Source organism: Phlebotomus papatasi, chromosome 3, assembly GCF_024763615.1.
Source record: "Phlebotomus papatasi isolate M1 chromosome 3, Ppap_2.1, whole genome shotgun sequence".
NCBI lineage: Eukaryota > Metazoa > Arthropoda > Insecta > Diptera > Psychodidae > Phlebotomus > Phlebotomus papatasi.
Window position 1 is genome coordinate 37920877 of NC_077224.1, and position 24141 is coordinate 37945017.

Sequence of the window (24141 nt, forward strand, 5' to 3'; positions counted from 1 at the left end):
TACCTGACGGTTTTTTAAGGGTTGCAAAATATTTGTCAAGGTATAATAAATCCAAAGGACCCATGCAAAGTTCTAAATTATTTATGGGTACCAGTACAGGAATCTTCAATTTCAAAATAGACACCATGTAAACCAGAGGGATAAAACAGATTAAAAAACTTTTTTTCAGGTCAAAATCTACAGAATTTATTTACATTTACACAAAAAACATTGTTTTTTTTATCAAAGAATATTTCAAAATCCTTTGTTTTTTTCTAAAACATTTTCTGTGAAAAAAATCTACTTCAAGATTAAACAAAAAGTCTTGATAAAACATAAAGTTATTGTGATTTTAACAAAGACAAGAGAAAACATTCAATTAATTTTGAAAATGGGATAAATTTCAATACAAATCATTTGGTATTAAAAACGAAAAAAAAATCTTGCTTTATGAACTCAAACGTTCTTGAAAAAAAAACATAAGTTATATATAAGATTTAATTCATCTATTTTCGTATTTTGTTCCCGAAATTTCAGGAAAGCGTCATAAATTGTTTTTTAAAAATTCAATTAATTTTGATCATTGTTAATACAGCATCCAAAAGTATATTTCATATGTTTCATTCCAACAAAAATTTAACTAACTGCCAATTTGTAATTAACCAATTTTTGCTAATTTTTCAATTTTTTTTAAACTCACTGGTATTTTTTTTTAATATTCAGTTGAGGCCAATTGATCTAAATCTTGTGACAATTTTTTCTATATCAAGTAATTTTCTCAATTGAGATCAAATTATCATATATTCTCTTAAAAATAAACACAATCACCTCGAAGGTAATTTTAAATAATAAACTCTTTCTCTTAACATTAGCTAAATTACTTTTACACAGAGAAAATATCTTTAGAAATAAATCTATAAAATAAAATAATTACACAAAAAAAACTAATAATAATAGAGATCAATTTGTAATACTTCATTTGAATTAATTTAAACATTGAATCATGTAGCGGAAAATGACACATTTTTACTTACAAGAAAAATAATATAGTCTTCCGGCATTTTTCTACGGGCTTGACGGGCAGTGTTTAGTAGTATCCGACACCCTGAAAGTCACCTCCGCTGTCGCCGTGATAGACTTCCGAGGCGCATTTGGCGGGCAAGACGGCGTATTGGTTCTTAAGAGCGATCTGCTGGTGCTGCTTCTGCATAGCTGCTGCCTGCTTGGCCACGATGCCCTCAATATGACGCACTGCCAGTTCCACCTCCACGGGATCGACGCGCGTGAGGCGGACAATGTCACCAAGAGCTAGTCGGGCAGAGGGTGAGTTGATGCCACGCGTCGCTGCACAAATGCAAGCAGCCGCAAGAACTGACGGCGACGTCCGCACAAACACCAGCTCTGCAACAAAAGACAAAGCGCATACCCATGAATTTCGAATGAAGGGGGTGAAAAAGTATTCAACGGTTCAGGAGACTTTCAACTTCAACATGATTCCCCCGCGGACGATTAGGATGTGGACATTTTTGTGAAATTTTCAAAACATTTTTGAAATGAATTATTTGTTCTAAATTTAGTACAATGCTCATGACATCTTTCAAACCCCTATCAAAAACGGCTAAACATAAATAAACTGTGCTAAAACGTCACATTTTACTTTTTGGTTTTAGTACTGGATTTTAGTACATGTAAGTTTCATTGAATTCCCAGAACTTGAACTTCATGTGAAAGTATAGAAAATTAATTAAAATAATTTGTACTAAAAAGAAATATGTAATGATGTTATTCCAATCAAAAATTACATGGTTTTCTTTTTAAAACTATACTGTTCTCAAGTAATTCAACTTAATACACCTTTTCTTGTATAGACTCCTGTCTCGATTATTCTAGAGCATCGCGAAAACAGGAAAGAACAGTCGAGATAGAAACCATCACAAAGGAAAGACGATGATACTGAAGCTGTTGAGAACAGTCATGTGCTAAAAAACATGTTCATTTTTCGTTGGAATAGCTCCATAATGGAATGCTACTCCAATAGTGTAAACACCAAGCTTTTAAACTACGCTTGTCAAATAAGAATAAAAGAAATAACTTTCAGACCTTGAAAATCTGCAAGTAAGTTCTAAATATAAGTTCTAAATTTGTTTAGGCTATTAAAGTCTCTCTGTATAAAAATATTTCTGTTCTAAAGACTTTGAACATATTAAAGCATTTCATTATCGTTATTTATAAAAAAATCCACAAGAAAACTCAAAATGATCTGCAAAGTAGTAGTACAAGTGTTCTAAAAATTTTCTAGAAATGCTCAACTGTTATATTCAGCCCTTTTCGATATTTTAAATACAGCAGATGTGTGTGACTTTGCACCCATGTTTTTCGTTAGCTGGTTCTTTAATTCTAGCATTTAAGAATGGTCTTTACTGATAGGACATAATAGATCGGATTGATGAAGACCATCCTTAGTTGCTAGAATTAAAGAGAAGCTTACGAAGAGCGGGGGTAAAGGTCACCGGCGGGGATGTAAAGTCATCCGCATCTACGGTATTTTTAGTTTTCAAACGTGAACCAAAATATTATACATAATGCCGTAAAAAACGTAAAAATGTTAGAAGTACAATAAGCACTAGCCCCCGGCGAAATGTTTTTTATATGGAGCTATTTGAAGCCATACTCACAAATTGATCAGAAACTCAGCTTACACTTCTCAGAACAAGACCGCATTTAGACAGAAATATAGTATATTTATCCCTCTTTACAAGGTTCAGAGTCTAGTACACAAGGCTCACCTCAATTTTGACATATATCGTGTAACGGTCACGAGTGCTGAAAAATTACCAAACGCATTTGTATGTGAAAGTAAGAAATTGGCTTCAACTTTGAAGGCCACTCACCAGGGACTAGAATAAGCCATATTCATGAAAAGCCACGGAGATCTACAGTAGTGGGAATATCGGTTGCTTAGGGCTTAAGTGGTCTGAAACATCGGCCAACCGCATGAACCGAAGCATTCCACTCAACAGCATGATCCATCTCTCTCTGCTGATCGATATAGATCGGCAGAGGGTTCAACTAACTGTGAGTTTGAATTGATCGGCAAGCTGTGAGGCATGGCATACGATTCGCTAGAGTTTAAATTTTTCTATTTATAGCAGAACATATGTGACTCAGAACAGAAAGTTAAAAGACACATCTATTCGGCGGCGTTATAAGGAGGACAGGATATTTATTTATTTATTTAATTCAGTAGTAATTCTAGTACTAGGACAGTGTTACACCCTCAAAAGACAAAGAACTGTCGTTTTACAGAGCTACATGATATGCCCCGAGAGGAAGTAGTTCTTGCGTAGCTTCAAGAAGCACTCAGTGAAGAGAATTTCGTCCTGTTCTATACTCAAACTGAACATTGTGACCTCTATCCAGGCGAGGAGAATGAGCTACTTCGGTCATATGTACCGAGGATGCCTGACGACAGAATTTCCACAAAGGTTTGAAATCTGAAACTGGAGGGCAACAAGGTGGAGAGGTCATCTCAGAAGGAGATGAAACAACGTAGTAGATATGATATCCTTAAAGAATTGGGTATGCTTCAATCGCTTCAATACTGGCGCGCGAGAGCTATGCTGTGAAACGCTGACAATGAATGGTGAGATCCGTGAGGTCCCACTATTCTAAGTGTACTAAGTAAAACAAGTTAATTTGACGCTCTCGTCGTAATGGCCTCTAAACACTAGAGAAATTTATGTCTATATTGAAGAGTTTTTCCTACACGAGCGCAGCCAATTTGCTTCAATATGGACATAAATTTCTCTAGTGTGTAGAGAGAGGCCATAACGTAAAAGAACAGTTATTGCTTAGCTTCGAAAATAACTCAGAATCATTTCCTCTGTTCTACTCGTTCTTCTGTACATAGATCAATAAGCACTGTTCTCGAGGCATCTAGAAAAAGAAAGACCGAGAGCTAATAAGACATTGAAAACGAATGGTACCAGTCAAATGGAAGTCCCCTCGGGTTTAGTTCATTGATGTCGTGCATTGCTAATTGTGTTGCTCGCATTTTATCTCTGAATGAATTTTATCTCTGCTAGAAAATGTCTAACAGTCGAAACACGGTAAAGACCTTTAAGATTTCTTATCTTAGATTTCTTAAGTCTTTATCGTATTTTAACACTAATACTCATCGATAGACCGAAAGACCCATTTGAAAAGATCTCATTTGCTGAGTTTTCCCTGGTTTTCCCTGATTCATCAATAAGAAACCTTTGAAGTTCTTTTTAGGGATATACAGGGGAAAATTCTCGTTACAAACAATATTTGATTTATTTTTTCTTTAATATCTTACGAGTTTTGTATTTCCTGTCCTGTGACTTTAAATTAGATAACTTTTACAACTTTCTCCAATTTCTAATTTTTAGTACAGAATTTAATATTTTGTACTAAAACCAGGGGCCTCTCGACATTTCATTTTTCCATACATTTTTGCATAGAGGCACTGAAGACTATTGAGAAGTTTTTTCCTAAAGAGAATTGTCTTATCAGTCTGATATAATGCGAAATCGTACATTAAAGGCTATCTAAAAGTACATATTTCATGATGTTCGCCAAAGTTATATAAAGAATTACGAGCAAATTTGTTTAAGTCGCGGTGCAATAGCTGCAAAATTTTTAAAAGGAAAATTGAAAAATAGCTTCACTTTTTATTAGGCTTAATGTGCCCCTGACTAAAACTAAATTCGTTCAATCTGAAAATAGCGTTTAGTATATAACGTTTAGTATATAACATAAATGCTTTTTTTCATGAAATATTTCAGTATTTTTCAATTAGATGAAATTTTAAATCCTAATCGCGTGAAAATGTTAGTGCGGTGCGGAGTCGTTGGACGAAAGCGAGGGAGAGTATCAGGTGCGGGACGATGATGGAATTCGGTAGAGGGTTGCGTGCATGAAATACAGTCAGGAAAATGTCTTTCTCGTCGCTTTGAAGTATCAATTAAAACACTCATCAACCCCACTTTCCGTGGGCACTGAAGGCCACCGATTTCCGATATAGATTAGTCACTGGACTAACTGAAAGTTCCTTTGGTGGTTTTCTTTGAAAAATTAGCATCTCTCTGGGTACTTCTGCTGTGTCTTTGACGGAACGTGCCTGGAGTTTTTGTTAGGTGGTGAGGAATAATAAAATTAATTTATGCTGACAAATTAACACAGTACATATTTTTTTCCATAAGGATTATCTGCATTAATTTTCGCTGCTTTCTTTAGCATAAATTGTAACAAAAAAATAATGAAGTAATTTAATATTGGAACGGTGGTGTAAGTTTTTAAAGAGTCTCATTGCAAATGAAAATAAACAGAGAGATGTTCGGTTTTAAAGAGGTTGAGAGGATGATTTTTGAGAGAAGATTATTGAAAGAGGAAGAGACGATCAAGATGCGCGCCAAAAAATGAGCGCGAAACATTTCGCGGAATTATTATTTTTGTTTCAAGGTTCCAACCTCGTGCTTCGAGAGACAAAGACACATCCAAATGAGTTTTGTGACCCTTTCTCTGGGCAGGTATTTTTGGTGTTTTGGTAGTCACCTGGCCATTGTGATCTCACGAAGACACCCAAATAACTCGTTAACGTGGATTCTGCGTATGCGTTTTGAGCGAGCACCTGTTGGCCGCGAGAAAAAAACATCTGGCGGTCATTTAAATTGCCCCAGTATGCTTTTTACTGTGGGATGCATCAGCGAGAGATTCAATCGGAAATCACTCCGAAGCATCCCATCATCTGCTCCCTCGAGCTCCTTGGCTTCTTTTGTTATTCGAAGAAGAGATGAGAAATTGCGCCAGAGAATTACTCAAAGATTGGATTTTGTTCAGAAATATTGTGGACCAAAATGTCCTTTTTCCCTCCTATATGAAAGGTCCAGCAGTCACGTGAAATTTGGCTGATTGTCTTGGACTACACAGGCCAATTGTATGAGCAGTGAGCAACACAATCAAACATGAGACACTTTTGTGTATTAATGCAAGAAAAATAGTGGCAGATGTTTTCTTCCACCGTCTCTCACCGTCTTCGCTTTTGGCAGATGAAAGACACCATATCGAAGGAAAAAGGGCATCAACAAAAAAATATTGTTACGAGACGAGTTGAGGAGGAATAATCAAGGGGTGGGTAGGGAAGAAGGAGGAATGTTCCAGGGTAACTCTTATAAGGAAGGAGAGAGGAGGCAATGGAAGAAAAAAAAAATCATGAAGAAATTGGAAGGGAAATACAACAATAGAAACATGAAATTACTTAAATATCGAAAAGAAGTAGAGGACACACTCTCTTCGTCCTCATAATTTATCTTTATGCTCCTTTTCCTTGTTCTCCCATTTCCCCTTCAGCAAAAATGCAATAATCTTAGGTGATTTTCAGGTAAGTAAAAGTGATATGAAACATCCTCTTCCATGTGAGAATAAGTGAGAGATTGCGTTCAATTTATGAGGTAAGATCCTTCCAAATGGATCAAAGATTTTCTCCCAGCCCAAAAGAGGGAACGATGACACAAATGCCAATCAAAGATTCAAGAGGGGAAGGATGCAAATAAAATTTCATCCTCATCAGAGAAATTAGGAAGGAAGATGATAAAAGTTGTATATAATTCCTTAGAGACACTTTTAGAGACTTCCTCACTCTCACTTCCACTTTTAAACGTCCCCCAAAAAAAGAATCCTCTGGAATTCTCACTGAAAAATTCTTAGGAATCTTCTCACTTTGTCGGTTTTGAAAGCCCAAAAAAAAACAACTCTGCAAAAGTCATTGAAGGATTTTTGTAGAAGTGGCTCTTTCTGCAGAAGAGAGAGATCCTGCGGTGATCCTCTCGACTTCATTCAATGACCATCAGGAACAAAACCATTGTGTCTCGAGAGAAGCACAGTTTGTGCTGACAAAATTTTACTTTTTTTCTCATTTATGATGATATTCAGGATATTAACTCTCTAAATATTCCACTGAAGGTACCAGAAAATTTTTGAAATGTAAAAAGTTAAAAAAAAATTAATTTTAATAGCAATTATATTCATTGATTTTGATTAATTATCATGAAAGGAGTGATAAAGCGTTCTGGTTTTGTAGGACGCTTGAAATTATACCTCAAAATCCTGGAAGCCAAAATTTCGAAAAAACAATATCCCGAATAGCCAAAATCCCGAAATGGACAAAATACTGATCCACAAAATTCCGAAAGGCTAAAATCCTGAAAATGAAAATCCGAAGAAGATCAAAATCCCCAATATCCAAAATCCCGAACGCCGCAATTTCAGGAGCCAAAAACCCAAAAGGGCCAAAATAATGAAATCCAAAATCCTAAAGTTTTAAAACTGTAAAGATACTCACACGATTGCATCCGCGAGTGCTGCAGGCAAAGGAAAATTATCTGTGTTTCGGGACATTATTCCACAGTAGGGGGAAGTGGGGCACTTTTGAAAGTGGGGTGCCTTTGAAATTGGGATTTTTCACCTTTTTTTTTAAAAAATAAAATTGAGCCTTATCGTGATATAATTTAGTTGCACAAACAGCTTGAGAAGTTAAATTACACCACGATAAGACTCAATTATATTTAAAAATAGGTGAAAAATCCCAATTTCAAAGGTGCCCCACTTCCACCTATCCTTGGTATATTTTCATCCCTTCCAAGATTTTTACCATTTAAGATTTTGGCGTTTGGGATATAGGCTTTCGGGATTTTGACTTTCGTTATTTTACCCCTTTCGAGATTTTAGCTAGTATTCGAGATTTTGGTTCTTCAGGATTTTAACCCAATCGGAATTTCGCCTTTTTTGGGATTTTGGATTTTCGGGATTTTGGATTTTCGGAAATTTGGGTTTCGGGATTTTGGCTTTCAGAATTTTTGCCGACACCGCTTTCATGTCATTTACTTGTATTAATAAAAACAAGAAACATTTTTGGTCAGAAAAAGTAAAACAGTTTTCAAGTTCTTAATTTTCTCTTTGGCAATAATATTTCAGTATTACTAACCAATTTCCATTGTTACTAAAATACTACCCAAATGGCTGCAAAACTATGACAGATTCATAATATCTTAAAGTGAAATACTTCAATTATTATTTTTTTTTCTATTATTTTTAATTATTCATAAAATTAATCTTCCTATTTTTGTAGAAATTATGTAATTTTCGCAAAATTGGAATTTTTTTTACAAATATGGAAGATATTAATTTAGCCCTATTTGGATCTTAATTTTGAGATAGAGAAAATTTAAATATCTAAGTTTATATATTTACAATCAAAGTCCCAATTGTGCGATAAAACATAAGGCTTTAAAATCCTTAAAATAATTCTAAAAAATGATATTATGTACCTTCCTATAAAGATTTCACTTTAGAGTGTTACATTTCCTAAAAACTGTAGCTTAATGACCAGCGCACAACAATTTTTGTTTGTAAATATGTTTTCAAAATTTCCCAAGAGAATGAGCGAGATGACTAGATCTAGATCTCATTCACTCTCATTTAAATGTCAAAAACATGCTTATTAAACAAAAGTTATTGTGCATTGGGCATAACGCAATAAACTTCACAATTACTAAACAAAAATAGAATTGTTAATTTATTTAAATTGTTAAAAATTTAAATATAGTCGTCGAAGCTCTAATATTTCTTAAAATTTTGAAGCGAGCTTTTAAAAAAGTATATAGTGTCACTAAGTTTTCTTTTAAGTCAGAATAGAAAACCTGTTAATTTTGACATTAAATATTTGTAATTGTCGCCTACAGTGCTGTCTCTCTATATGCACACTCTCTATATGCACAGCTTTTGTGTCGGTTGCATTCAAAATCAATTTGTTTACATTTTGACAAAGTAATAAAGAAAATTATTTTCTTGGTAACTAATTTTTCTTGTTTTTAATTTTCTTAATTTTATTTTTTCTGTCTCATATTATATTTAAAATAACACGGTAAATTCTAGAACAATAAAAAATGATAATTTATTAAAAGAAAGAAAAAAAACCGTTGGGAATTTCAAAAAAAGTTGTGCATATTCAGAGAGAGAACTGTCAAAAAAAGTACCCAAACTGTGCATATAACGAGACAGCACTGTATAAGTTCTATATAAACTTTCTTTATCTCAGAATTAAAGTTAAAAGTGTACAAGAAAACTCAAATTTTTTGCATTCTTTATTGCGTTTTAGTTCAACAGATTAAAATAAATTTGATGTTTTTAAATTTAGGTTCGTTAGGTATCCCAAAATACGATTAATTTTTAAATACTAATTTAAATAGATTTATCTTAGAATTTATCTGTTGGAAAAACCACAACTTCTAGAGCTAGATTTCGTAAATTTTTTTGTTGATCTCTCAAACAAAATATTTACAAAAAGGCAAAAGAAATCTTAAAAAGCCTTCAAATTGTCTCTGGATTCATATTCTGCAAAAAAATATATTTTTTTAAAGTATCAAATGTTTACGCTTTTAAGCGTGTAATTTCGAATTAATCTTCAGGTTAAAATTAAACGACTTTAAGCTTTTTTTTTAAATTTAGAAACTGACCATGAGGCACATTCAAATTTTTATATACTGAAAATATCTTGTAAATATATTTTTTTAATTAATTTTTTTTTAAAAGATTTTTATCTCAGAATTGAAAAGACTCATTTTTCAACAAGGGTTTCTTCATATAAAATTAGAGTGGCTCGAGTTCCCGGTTCCCGAAAAAATATATAGGATTCCCTGAGTTCCCCGAAAGATCCCTGAAAATAAGTAGCCCGGGTTCCCTAAAAGGATATTTGGGTTTCCCAAAAGATCCCTAGAAATTGTATGGGTTCTCCGTGGGTACCCTGAAAAATGTAGGAGTTCCCTCGGTTTCCAGAGAGATCCCTGAAAAATGTATGGGTTTCCCCCGGTTTCCCTGACTTCCCTGTAGATTCTCCGGTTTCCTCGTGAGTTCCCCGGCCTGATTGGCTCGAGTTCCCCGAAATGAGTTATCTCTTGTTTTTCAAAATTAAACAAATGTAAATATTTATTTTTTAAAGTTTGCAAAGTACGCCTTTCGAGAGGAATTTTATTAAGAATTTTAGAATTTCAAGTTGTTTCATCTTTTATTAAAATAAAATTAATAAATTAATAATTTTAGAACGGTGATTTAAAGTTTCAACTTCGTTTATTATGGCTCCGGCACACCTTTTAGATCAGGAAAATTTCATGAAGTCGAAATTCGAATTCCTTTCTTAATCACATGCTTTGAATTTGTCTATCTCATTCTCTTGTGCTCTTATTCTTCTTTTAAACATCACTCCAAATTCAATTTAGATCAATCGAATTTGGTATGCGAAAGAATGGGATAGTCATAATGCAAACCATGTGAGAAAGAAAGGGTTTCGAATTTCGATTCCATGAAATTTTCCTGATCTAAAAGGTGTGCCGGAGCCATTAGAAGTGTTTTGTCCTTCAATATTTGAACAAAACCTAATTTATTTCATAATTATTCTTAATTTAGAAATTGCTTTATTTAATTTCATGAACTTTGCAAAGTTCCTTATTTAATTCTGAATCAGGAAATCTCCTTGAAATTGTCAAATATAAATCTTTCCTGCAATATATAATAATAATAATAAATAAGGAAACACTTGTCCTTGCCAATAATAAATTAAATTAATTACGAAAATTTACGGCAAAATTGCCCTTTGGAACTCTTCACCCTTTTCCCGCATATCGAAATAAATTTCTCACTTTTCGAGGGCTGAAAATCATATAAAGATTCCTTGGGAAGATTGACGTGAAATTTATTCCATCCAATCTTTCAATTTTACCTTTTGATATCTCCACAATGCTCTCATGGAAATTTTCCCAATTATTCGCCAAGAAAAGAAAGAATCTCCATGAATATTCTAATTTTACCCTGAGGTGCTTTCACTGGGAGAAAAATGAAGGTTAATGCAATAAAGAAAATACCTTTCCGGGGGATCACTTTGGGTGAAATAATTTTTTTTTTTTTGGTTGGAAAGTTTAGTACATAGCATTGAGTGTAATTCTCACAGAGGGATTGTTTTGTCGTAATTAACCTTCGTAGGGAAACTTTTCTTCTCGCCAGGTTCAATGGAACTTCTTGCCTTTTTAGAAGAAGTCTATATATGGAGGGCAAAATCAATTGATTTACAAAAGATCTTTTCTTTCTCTCTCCCTTTCGTTTTCATTCCAGAGCACAAACTTTTCCCATAACTTCAGTATTTTAGGAGCATTCGCTCTCTCTCTGATATTCACGCACGCACATTTTGTCGTACAATTTGCATTTGAAGGAAAATCATGGAGTGAGAAGCTTTATCAGGCCTCTATCGGGAGGCAATTAGATAGAGGACAATTTTGAAGGAGGAACTTACCTGTAAGGCAGACGGAGACAAGGGTGTGAGAATGTGTCCTAATATGAGGATTCTCAGAGCCCCAGGAAACGCGATGGAGGATGTGGTCGATGTAGTCGAAGCCCGTGATGGCACTTAAATTCCACTGAAGAGACGCCAACACCAACAATTCCCAGCTCTGCGTACAAAAGTTTTCAGATAAATTAGTTCCGGACAGAGTTGAGAAAATAGATAGTGTAAAGTTGGTAGCATTGAAAATGTTGTATGTAAAAACTTCAGTTTGGAAATTGAGCTAACAGAGAAATACACGTGTTCTAAGCAAACCTGGATTGTGTTATTTCCTTAGCGTTCCTAGTTTTCCTGCTTATCTTACATGGTGTCAGAAAGCGACCCACGATGGCTAACGAACAGGAAAATGCAATGGAGGAAGTTGCAGGAGCTGTGGGAGGATCCACAGTGAAGATTCGTCAGCCGGGGGAGTTGAGGTTAGGTCAACCTCAAATGAATTCTGTCTGGAGGAAATGGGAAAAAGCGTATAATTTTTACGCAAAAGCTACCAAACTAGATAAACAGGAGCCTGAGGTGCAAGCTGCCGCATTCATGTCTATCATTGGGGTTGAAGTTGAAGAAATTTATGAAAATTTCGGACTTTCGGATGATGAAGCCAATGATGTGAACATCCTTATGACAAAGTTCCGGGAGTATTTCAACCCTAAAGGCAATGAAGTTTATGAGACATATGTGCTCAGGAAGATGCAGCAGGTCTCTGATGAGTCTATTAATGACTTTGTGACCAGAGTTATTACCCAGGCGAAGAATTGCGGTTACCCGGTGAGCATGTTGGATCGCATAATTCGAGATCAATTGGTAATCGGGGTGAGCAGCAAGGTTGTCCAGGAGAAACTATTGGAGTCTGAGAATCTTACACTGGAGAAGGCTGTAAGAATGTGCAAAGCTCATGAGAAAGCAGCCAAACACACCCAAGCAATTTCTGAAGAAAGTTCCTCAGTGGCTGTAGTGAAAAAGAAGGCCCCGAGTGAGGCTAAAGTGAAGTTGTCTGAGTGTAAACAGTGTGGTGCAAGTCATGCAGTCGGGAAATGTCCTGCTTCCCAAAGGAAATGTTTCAGATGCAATGAAACGGGACATTTCGCGACTACATGCAAAAAGAAAAAGACTAAAAAAGTGAAAAAGATTCAGAAGGACGATCAAAATAGTGACAAAAGTGAAGGAACTGATGAAGAAGACTTCATGGTAGACCATTTGAGAGTGTGGTCAATTCGTGGAGGAAGTGATAAAGACATCTGGAAGGAAACCATTGAGTGCTATGGGCAAAAATTAGTGGTGAAAATTGATACAGGTGCGGAGTGCAATGTGATTTCCACTAAAGTGCTGAGGAAGTTTCCGGACGTCGAGGTGGTGCCGTCAAAAGTGAAAAGGCTAGTAGCTTTTGATGGAGGGGTTATTAAAGTTCTGGGAAAAGTGAAACTTTCGTGCAAAGTTAAAAAATCTGAGCAAGATTTCTGGTTTCAAGTTATAAGTGGGGCACAGAAGACAATAATGGATGGAAAGTCTGCGATTATGGCCGGACTTTTGGCACGAATTGAAGGATTGAATGTCGCAAAGGATGTCTTTGATGGATTGGGATGCGTTAAGGGGTTTGAATACGACATCGATCTAGTAGATAATCCCCAGTTTACGATACATCCAGCTCGTTCAATACCATATGCTATACGAAATGATGTCAAAAAGGAGTTAGACATAATGGAAAAGCTGAATGTTATTGAACGGTGCAAGGAGGCCAGTGATTCAGTCGCGCCGTTGGTCGTTGTGAGAAGAAACGGAAAATTGCGACTGTGCATCGATTTGACGGACGTCAATAAGAACGTGAAAAGGCGCCATTTTCCGTTGAGAGGAATCGAAGAGATTTCTGCTCGTGTCGCAGGAAGTACCAGGTTCACTTTGTTAGATTGCACTAAAGGATTTTGGCAGATCCAGCTTACCCAAAGGACGTCAAAAATTCTTACATTTTCCACTCCATGGGGCAGATACTCGTGTAAAAGGATGCCATTTGGGCTGGCGTCTGCTCCGGAAGTTTACCAGTGCTTGATGATGCAATTGTTGGGGGATATTCCGAATGTAGAGGTCTCCATGGATGATGTGCTGATACATGCGGCCACTAGTGAGGAGTTACAAGAGACAACTCTGAAAGTCATCGAAACATTAAGAAGCAGTGGGCTGAAGCTCAATAAGGAAAAGTGTGTTTTTGACAAAAGCTCGGTGAAATTCTTGGGTCATATCGTATCCGAGGAGGGTTTGAAAATTGATCCAGCAAAAGTGGATGCCATTCAAAGGTTGAAGGTTCCAGAGGACAAAAAAGCACTTCAACGGTTCTTGGGCATGGTGACTTATTTGGGTAAGTTCATTCCTAATTTATCCCAAATTACTGAGCCTTTGAGGCAGCTATGCAAGAAAAATTATGAGTGGCGTTGGGAGTCAGAACACCAAGAATCCTTTGAGAAGATCAAGGTTCTCTTAGGTAAAGCCCCTGTGTTGAAATTCTATGATGTGAACCAAGATGTGACCCTCACAGTTGATAGTTCATCTAAGGCGTTTGGGGCTGCGTTGATGCAGGGAGGGCAACCAGTTGCTTATGCAACTAAAGCTCTGACTCAGGCTGAACAAGGTTGGCCACAGATTGAAAAAGAGGCAGGGGCGATTAGGTTTGCAGTTCGAAAATTCCATGCCTATGTCTGGGGTAAAAAATTAGTCGTCGAGACTGATCATAAGCCCCTTGAGGCTATTTTCAAAAAGCCAACGACATCTGCTCCACCTCGTCTGAAGCGTATTCTGTATGATGTTAAGCCATATAATCCCTTGGTAATTTACAAAAAAGGATCACAAATTCCACTGGCTGATATATTAAGCAGAGATTGTGAGTCTACTGAAGATGAATGCGAGGAAATATCAGAGGAACTCGAAGTGAATGCCGTTTCTTGTTTGGAGCCTAGTGCAGAATTAAGGATGATTGATGCAACTGCTGAAGATCATGAAATGCAAAAGCTCTGGAAAGTGATACAAAGGGGATGGCCTGATAGTGCAAAAGAGGTTCCATCTTGTGTTAGACCATACTTTACGTTCCGGGAAGAGTTAGCGTATGTGAACGGTCTAATTTTTAAAGGCTCGCAATGTGTGATTCCTGAAAACCAAAGGAAAGTTGTTCTGGATGCGATCCACAAGGGTCATTGTGGAATCCAAGCAGCACTAAGGAGAGCTAGAGACTTTGTGTACTGGCCCGGAATAACCTCGGAAATAACGGAAATGATAGAGCAATGCAAAGTGTGCCAGGAAACTAGAAATCAAAAGCCCAAGGAGACTGTGTTGATGAAACCGGTTCCAGAGCTACCATTCCAATTGGTAGCTGTTGATTTCTTCCATTTCAAGGGGAAGGAATTTGTGTTGATGGTTGACTCATTCAGTGGGTATTTTGATTTTGCGCCATTGAGAATAACTACTGCAGCAGCGTTGATAGAATTTTGCAAAAGCAAATTTTCTGATCACGGCATTCCCGAAGAAGTGCACTCAGATGGTGGGCCACAATTTGCTAGCAGAGAGTTTCAGTCTTTTGCTAAGGAGTGGGGCTTTAAGTCCGTCATTTCAAGCCCATATTTCGCAAGGTCTAACGGACTTGTAGAGAGGTATGTGCAAACTGCGAAAAAGTTACTGAAAAGATGCGACTTAGAGGACTTGAGGCTGGCAATTCTAATGGAAAGAAATACCACACGGCCTGGTTTGAAATCTCCTGCTCAAAGATTATTTGGGAGGATCACAAGGAATCCTCTAGTAATTAATAAAAAAGTTCTGACTCCGTGTTGGCTATCTGATGAGGTTGAAAGATTAAAAACAGCCAGACAAAAGCAAAAAAGTTATGCGGATCGCTCGGCGAAAGAGCACAAGGCCTTTGATAATGGAACTCGGGTCCTTCTTCAGGATCGTGGTAATTGGGTGACGGGTGAAATACGGGAGCCTGTCACAGAAAGGTCATATAATGTAAAACTAGATGACGGAAGAACAATCAGAAGAAATTCTGCTTATATTAAGCCAACAAAGATACGAGTTCCGATAAAGGCGGAGGAAGTGCAGTTTGAGTTTGAGGATGATAATTTATCCCAAATTGCAGAAACACCAGTACAGAATGACGTACCGGCACTTCATGAAAGGGTTGTGAGAGGTCCAAAGAACCAGGCAGAAGGTTCTTTTGGAAGGAGTAGTGATGGAGAGGCAGGTGGGCCTGCCCAACCAGAAGCGTCAACAAGGCCTATACAGGAAAGAGCGAGCACTGCATCACGGCTAGAACCATCGGCAAGTCCATCTCTGGTAACAACTCGTTCTGGAAGAGTTGTAAAGAAGCCCGTCAGGCTAGATCTTTAAATTTAAATACTTTTGCCCTTTGCCAATATTTAAAATGCATTGATGCTTACTTTTATTCCTCTGAAATTTGAAGTATATTCCTTTATTTTTCAAACTTGAATTTATTATAAAAAGGGAAAGATGTAAAGTTGGTAGCATTGAAAATGTTGTATGTAAAAACTTCAGTTTGGAAATTGAGCTAACAGAGAAATACACGTGTTCTAAGCAAACCTGGATTGTGTTATTTCCTTAGCGTTCCTAGTTTTCCTGCTTATCTTACAGATAGACATAGTTATCACATCCCAAAAGAATTATATATGTAGATATTTTTTTAAAAAAATATCTCTAAAAATATAAATTTATATTGAAAAATTGTTACTGAATATATTTTTGGAAAAATACAAAATTTCATTATATTTTTGAATTCTACAAAAACATCTGAAAATTTGAGGGTCTTAAAAAAATATAATGGATTTTTTGTAATAAAATTAATAAAATCTATTAAGCTCTTAAAAAAGCCCATATGAATAAATTTGAAAATATTTTTTAATGCCAAATGCAAAATATATGCAATTTCAAAAATTAAAAAATAAAATGTGTAGGGGAATGTTGGCATGGTTCGCACAGAGTGAGCCTTCAAACAACGCAATTTTTCTCTTTGTTTGCAAAGAGCTAGTTCGTCATTTCTTAGCCATAAGATAGATAATTATTAAGCTCATGAAATGAGATGAGAAATGGTAAGTCAACTCTTTCCAAACGAAGAGAAAATTGGCATCATTTAAAGGTTGTGCGAGCCATGCCTACATTCCTCTAATTTCATGACAATTTTTAAAATTTCATAGGTATAATATTGTTCGTAAATGTTTGTAAATTTCTATTGGGGGCTTACAAAATGCTCGTAAATCTTATGCCCCGCGCACAATAACTTTTGTTTGTAAACATATTTTCGGAGCTTCCTGTGAAAGAGAATGAGATCTTGATCTAGTCATCTCACTCATTCTCATTGGCAGTTTCGAAAACATGTTTACAAAATAAAAGTTATTGTGCGTTTGGCATTACGCCATTTCGAAAACATATTTACAAAACAAAAGTTATCGTGCGTTGGACATTATAACCCACAAACAAGTTCGTAAAAGTTTGTACACGAACATTGTTCGTAACATGATCACTTGACGAGCCTTTCTTGTACTTTGACAAGATTTTTTTTTGTCCAGCGAACATTTTACGAACATTTACGAACAAATGACAAAATTTAACGAATACTTTTTGTATGTTTACGAACATTTACGAACACATGTTTGTAAAAGTGCAAAAATTGCTCGTCAAGTGATCATGTTACGAACAATGATTGTGAAAAAGTACAAACTTTTATGAACTTGTTTGTGGGTTGTACGATTTACGAACATTTCGCAAGTCCCCAATAGAAATTCACAAACATTTACGAACAATTTTATAAATTTTTTTTTCTGTGTAATATTTATGGCTCGAATTCAAAGAGGGAGCAGTTATATAATCCGGTTTTTTTTCAACTTTTCACCGCTCTCTCTGGAGCTTAAAAGGTAAAAAAATATCTAAGGTAAGATGAGGTAATTTGGAATCACGTCTATTTTGGAATTTTCAGATTTTCTTACTATTTCAAATGGTCAAAGACAAAAGGAAAAGTACAAAGAAGTACAAAACTGTACATTCGAGATTAGTCCTTGGTTGTTTATTTTTTTTACCATCTAAAACTGTTAGGAAATCTCAAAGTTCCAAAATAGACATGATTTCAAATTAACCCATCTTCCTCTACTTCCGATCTTCGGTGACCCTAAATAAAAAAAAAACAGTCTTCAGACGTTTTCTTTTATTTTTCCCCTCACCCCAATACTCCATTACCATGTTTTTTCAGTTTTTCTCAAAATTGCCTAAGCTTTTTCAATGATTTTCGGATATATTTTAGATGTGGTCCAGATAAACATTTCGCCCAAATATACCGGAAAATTCGTCGTTTTGAATTACAGTAGACTCTCTCTCAATCGGGCACATGGGGCAAAATGTCATCCAAATTATTGAGAGATTTGGGCATCAAAATCATTGTAAATTCCACAAAAAGCGGTCAAATATAAAGAAACACGATAAAACAAGAGGAACTACAGCGAATTTGAACAAATTTGCTTTAAAATCAAACGTGAAAATTGTCAATAAAATTTTGCGCCCGATTGAAAAAGAGCCCGATTGAGCGAGAGTCTACTGTATTGAAAGTTAAAAGTCAATCTCTTTGGAGGGATCAGTTTTTAACGGATTTGGTTAAATTTGGATTTTTGGAGAAGTATTGAAATTTCGAACTTAGCTGCATCGGTATTCATCAGCAATGAATCGATTAAGTATTCATAATTGATTTATTTTTCTCGAATATTCGTTTGTAATTGCTCGTAAGCCTGTTACTATTTACAAGAACATTCTAAAATGCACACTTCTCAGCCAATTTTCTAGTTCAGAATTGTTTTCCGATTTATTAATCAATTTATTCGATCTTAAACCGATATACACGGGATAATTTAAGGGATAATTCACGGATAGCTCTGTCTCGCGAGTTCGAACATTCTGCAAAGCTTGGACGCTTTGCCATCTCTTTTCAACATATTAAAAAAAATTGTATAATTGAAGCTCTTAAACGTCTTAAAACATATAAAAGTACTAGTACAACATTTCAACTATATTTTCTGAAATTTTCTTTAAAAAATAATAAAAATTCAATATGCTTTATAAATTTTTAAGAACTTGAATTAATTTTTTTTATGTTGAAAAATTAGAGGAAATATGGTATTTTTTAGAGTCTGCCTTAAACGGTCCGTAGTTCAATTCTGGGTAGCAGCAGGATTTTTTTAAGTTTCTACTTTGAAAAGGATTTGATTTGTTATCACTTGATTCATCATCACCCACTATCTAATTATTGTCAAAAGTACCAAATTTTCAATGTTTAACGTGCACATTCGCGAAAACTGAAACATCTATTTTTTTTAACAAAAATTAAATAAATTTCACATGACAAAGCACAATAGTTCATCTTGTATTTTATTTTTCAAAATTTTAATTAAGCTTTGTGAATTAATTTGCACAACACAACAGTCTTTTTTTTTAGTTGCATCGGGATCACACGTATTTTAACGCACTAACGGCTAAATCTCAATCTTTATCAATTTTTTCCAACTCTGATTTTCCTGTAAGAAAATGGAGAATATTTCTTGGAGGATTTGAGACACTTACCCTGATTTGTTCGGGTGTCACTGTGAAATCCGTGTAGGCACAGAGAAGATCCACCGAGAGGGCAATACACTGGCGAATTTTGGAGGCCAGCAGAAGACAAGTAGCCCCCAAAAGTTGAAGTTGCTGGCGGGAAATGTCGCATTCGCAGAGGAATCTATCCAGGAAGTTCATAGCCAGAGGGAAAACTTGCTCCTCCGTATGTTGTTCATCGCAAAGCTGCGAATTTTTATTTGAAATATTTCATTAAATAAAAATAATTCACAAAACACTCATCACTAAAATTCACCTCCAGCATCCAAATAGCCACAAATTTTCGCATGAACGGCTTAAGATCTGTCTGCAAGGATTTGAAGTAATCCATCCGGGGAATTGTTGCACCCTCCAACTGAATGAGATTCTCAATAACTCGTGGATCACGGCTCATGGTGGGATCAATTCCCGCAAAATTTGAATCAATTCGCCCTCCAACGACTTCATCACATCTTAGATCCATTTTCTCAAGCTTTAATTTTTTTTTTGAAGACTTCACACTTAAAACTTTGATAAAAATGAACTTGGTCACTGTATTATTCTGATGTTCGTGAATTTGGGAAGAATTCACATAAAATTTTTAGAGCACATTTTTTCGGTGGTAGCAGTACGGCGAGCAGATCGCGAATGAATTAAAGTTGTGTCGATCACTCTGGTGAGCCCAATAATGTTCCGGCAGACGAAGGAACTCCGACCCGAAGGAAAAAGAAAACAAGAATTGCCAAACAACAGCAGTTCTTCGGCCTCTTTTGTCACACAAACACACTGAGCTAGGCCAGAAGACAGGGAAAGAGAAAAAATTACCCTCCAAGAGTATACAAGAAAATTATTAACAATAGAGTCTGAACGAGGGATTGGGGAGAGGGTAGTCAGTTATATCTGTAACGAATATTTATGTCGTTTTACCCAGGCAACGTGTCCCTTCTTCCAGTCTTACAGTTCACACTTACAGTTGAGGACAAACCATGATCACCCACGCATGCGATCATGATCATCAGGTCAGGATTATAGAGGTTGAAATCTAGATAGAAGTTATAAGTCCAGTTTTGGCAAAGATCTTGCGTAAAAGGGCAAGAGAGGCTAATGACTAAATGTTTATAGTTTTTTTTCATCAATTATTTTGAAAATTCAGTAAATAAATTAACTCAATAAAATTATTTCAAATTCCGTAAATCAGATGGATTAAAAAGAAACTTGGAAGTCGATAAAATTTTGAAATTATTCAAGCAATTTTAGCGTTATTTACATTTAATCAAATTTTTAATCCCATCACAATTCGTGATTGACTGAAGATTTAAATTACTTACGGCGTTATCACACTTACACATTAAAATTTTAATGTGATTCATATTAATTGTCGCTTGTGAGCGTCCAAATATGTTATTTGTGTCTTTGAGTCACTTAATATTTGGGGTTTTTATATTTATTGATAAAGAAGTGGACTTGGCCAGCAAAAATAAGTTTAAATTTAAATAAAGCATAAATATTTTTCACATTAAAAAATTAAAGAGAAAATCGCATTAATTTTTCGCATTAATGCTATAAATCAATTTATATCAAATTTTGCGGGCCAAGTCTACCTTTTTATCAACAAATAGATCAAATTTTGAATATAAAATGATTCAAACACACAAATTACACATTTGGACTCTCACCAGCGACAATTAATGTGAATCATATTAAAATTTTAATGTGCAAGTGTGATAACACAGTTAAAGGCGTATAAGTTCTAGCCAATCAGAAAAAGCAATAGAAAAGAAATATTTTATGAAAATTAGATAAATGACAAAACTACATTCCAACAATTTTATTTTATTTTTTTATATAGTTATTTGACTTAATTTTCACAGCAATATATTTTCACTACAGAACAAAACAAACAAATAATTATGAATTAACTGGCAAACTTTTATTTTTAACTACTAGAAATAGAAAGCTCTCGATAGGGGGCGTTGTCAACTGCTCTTGATTTTTAGTTCTCAAAGTGTTCTGAAATTATTCTCAAGTTCGATCAAAATGACTAAGACGTCTTTGCGCGCAGAAGAAAGAACTAAGAAAGCCTTAAGACAAAACAGCATAAAACGATTGAAATTATTTTACAAACGGCACAACTAATAAAAATTTCAATTAAGGTAAGGTACTCTCTAGTCGGCCGTTTAACAAGTCGGCCACTATGTGTTCTTCAAGTCGGCCGGTGGAATTATTTATTCATATTATATAATTTTGCAATAATTTTCCAGGAGTTTTATTACATCATAAGGTCAATAATAGTATAAATAACACAAATGACCGAGAATACAAATGAAATTAGACACAAAACATTAAAAAAATTATTAAAAGTCAGAGGATTCAAATTTACCTTAAGCAATATTGGTCATTTTTCAGCATATTTTGATGTTCTTTATAATATTCACGACATTTTTTCACAAAGAGTTATTCGATTTATTACCTGTACAGATTACTTTAGCAGTCAAATTTTGAGTCAAACCGCAAGTTGAGAACTTTAACTAACTCACTGTGCAATAAATTTATTTTCATTATTGATAAAAATATTAATTTTCTGTCTTAAATGTGAAGTTGTGAAATTTTAAAGCCATGTTCCTCAATTCGGCCGGCTAAATAAAAGAATAAAAAGAATTTTTCTCTTACAATTTTTTGTGTTCTTAAAATTACTATTCTTTAAAGGTTTTCTTTCTTTCTTTCTCAATATCCTTTTCTAGTGCGTAAAAACGTTACGGGCTTTTAAAATTTGAAAAATGGGTGGCCGACTAGAGGAACCCCAGGTGGCCGAGTAGAGAAACGCTTATATTGAAGTGGCCGAATTGAGGAACACTCTACATTTTTAAAACATTTTAATTTTTTAATAATCTAAAATTATTTTATCTCCAAATAAAGTATACAATCAGATGGACAAAGATCTATACTACAACTTAGGGTGAAAATTTGATCAAAACAGGCAAATTAAATGTCCTTTTACATAAGTTTTTCATAAAACCCATCCTTAAGTGGCCGACATACAGCCCCTTACCTTACAGCAATTTAATTGTTAATTTAGTCATTTAAAAAACAAGTAAAATATTCTGATTTGCTTTATTTTCTAACCTAAAGAACATATTATTTTTTATATTAGAAAAAAGTTTTGGGATTTAGAATTCAACGTTTACTTGTCAAAGTAAGTTCAATGAATTCGCTACTTCTAATCATGGAAAATGAAAAAAATATTTATCTTATAAACCCTTCTTTAGGATAAATAAATAAAACAAGGTTTCGTGTTTAAATAATTTTTAAAGGACTAACACTCAAAATCGCTTTATTCGTTATTAAATGGGCAAAATAATAAACGCTTTACTTAAAAATTACAAAGAATTTTTTATTGTACGAAATATTTAGACATGCAAATGTTAGAAAAAACTCGATGGATGACACTATTGCGCTGTCAAAACTGTTCCCAATTTTTATTTTTAAGTTTTTGTACAAAAAATTCAATCAAATTGAACTTTTTCTCATAAAAGGACACTTTTTTTTCATAAGGAGTTAAAAAACGTCTAACAAGTTTGTTGAGAAATTTCTCAATGGCCCATTACGGTCAAAAAAAAAAAAAAAACAAAAATATTGAAGAAGAAAAACTAGAATCTTGTTTAATCTGTAAAATCTCTAATGTTTTCATCATAAAAAGGATAATAAGCCATGTTTTTTTTTTTAAATACAGTTCTTGAGAGTAAAGTCTTCTTCACATGTAATGAAATATTTTACTCCATAAAATATTTTAGTTCAATCGTGTATTCTGATTGGTCAAAACTTTTTAAGCTTTGAAATCTTGCAGATTCTAACCAAACAGGAAACACAACGCAACCGAAATATTTTAAGAGGTTCATAATGTTTAATAGTACTTTAGACATTTAGGGTAAGTGTGCCAAATGTTGGCATAGTTGCATGCAAGCGCCAAGTTCTTAAGCTTGAAATGTAATATATTTAATACAAATTGAATTTTTTGTTACTTCTCTTGAAGGAGTGTTGCTCGGAATCGTTTTTGTTTTCTCTAAAATCATTTTTACCATATATAAAATGAATAAAAATATAGACATAGCTTTGGGTAATATTTCGGCCACCTTGATTCTCATAGTTCCTGACCTTACCAGAATTCTTCCAAAGTCTTTTCCACATCATCTCGTTCGACATTTATCGTTTTTTTTTTCATGGTATAATCTCTTAAAATATGCAAAACTACAAATTCATAGAAATTTCAGGAACCATAGAAGTGGCCGAAATTGAAGACTGGCCGAAATTGAAGACTGGCCGAAATTTGGTACAGTTTCGCTATAAGACCATACTTAATTTGTATATTTTCTATGGAATCTAAAACATATTGTGTTATTTTTTATAAACTTAACAGAGAGAGTCTCAAATGGGTCAGTGGATAGAGTAGTGGCTCTATGACTGTGAGGTCACAGGTTCAAAGCTGAGCAGCAGCAGAAAAAGATTTCTCATGCCATATCGGTTTTGAATTCGCCCAGTGAATGAATGAATAGTAATGTCAATGGTGCATATTGGCAAAAAAAGTGAACCGCCTAAATAATAGAGGCTGGTACGAGAATGAGTTTCGGCATGAAAGTGGTACTTTAGTCAATACAAATATTCACTCTCACTGATCCAAACACACGCCGAGATGGGCTACTGTGATATAGTAGCGGCACTGGTTGGCCACAGAGCTGTGATATGGAGCGGCTACCCGTATTGGGGGATAAAATAAAATAGGAGTGGGCAAGCATAAGGGGCCCAATTGTGGCCTGGATGCATCGGTATTCCGAAATGGAGAACTGACCCCTGGCAAAATCTTATCTTATTTTATCTTAACTTTTTCCGGACCACAACATATCCAGCGAACGAATTTCAGTAAAACTCACTTTATTGTAATTCTTAGTGGTCAAATATGATACTTTCGTAGAGAAAGAATTTTTTCCGCCTTTGGGAAATTGGAAAACTCATGGGTACTCTTGTCCCCAAAAGAACGAAAAGGAGACAAACTGCAATCTTCAAAAGTCAATAATATCAATTTTGTGAATTATTTTTACGTATCAAATGACTCCTTTACAATGTTGATCACTAAAACAAGAAGAATTATTGACCAGTATCTT

At 34.9% G+C, this 24141-nt stretch overlaps 1 protein-coding gene across 1 annotated transcript; it reads right to left on the reverse strand.

Annotated features, from left to right (window-relative positions):
• Positions 1–159: 159 nt before the first annotated feature.
• Positions 160–19780, reverse strand: LOC129805561 (G1/S-specific cyclin-D3-like). Its single transcript, XM_055853556.1, has 4 exons — positions 19263–19780; positions 18977–19192; positions 11342–11498; positions 160–1380 (listed from the first exon to the last, which is right to left on the reverse strand). Exons 1-4 carry the CDS (start codon positions 19467–19469, stop codon positions 1067–1069), a joined length of 894 nt encoding a protein of 297 aa, XP_055709531.1. The 5' UTR covers positions 19470–19780; the 3' UTR covers positions 160–1066.
• Between the last annotated feature and the right edge of the window lie 4361 nt (positions 19781–24141).

What these genes read in the sequence shown, in the direction of transcription:
- LOC129805561 (XM_055853556.1), bottom strand. Translation starts at nt 19,469, where the DNA reads ATGGATCTAAGATGTGATGAAGTCGTTGGAGGGCGAATTGATTCAAAT. An exon ending in TGACACCCGAACAAATCAGG is followed by an intron (nt 11,499 to 18,976) that starts GTAAGTGTCTCA and finishes TTTTGTACGCAG; the next exon opens with AGCTGGGAATTGTTGGTGTT. An exon ending in TGTCTCCGTCTGCCTTACAG is followed by an intron (nt 1,381 to 11,341) that starts GTAAGTTCCTCC and finishes CTTTTGTTGCAG; the next exon opens with AGCTGGTGTTTGTGCGGACG.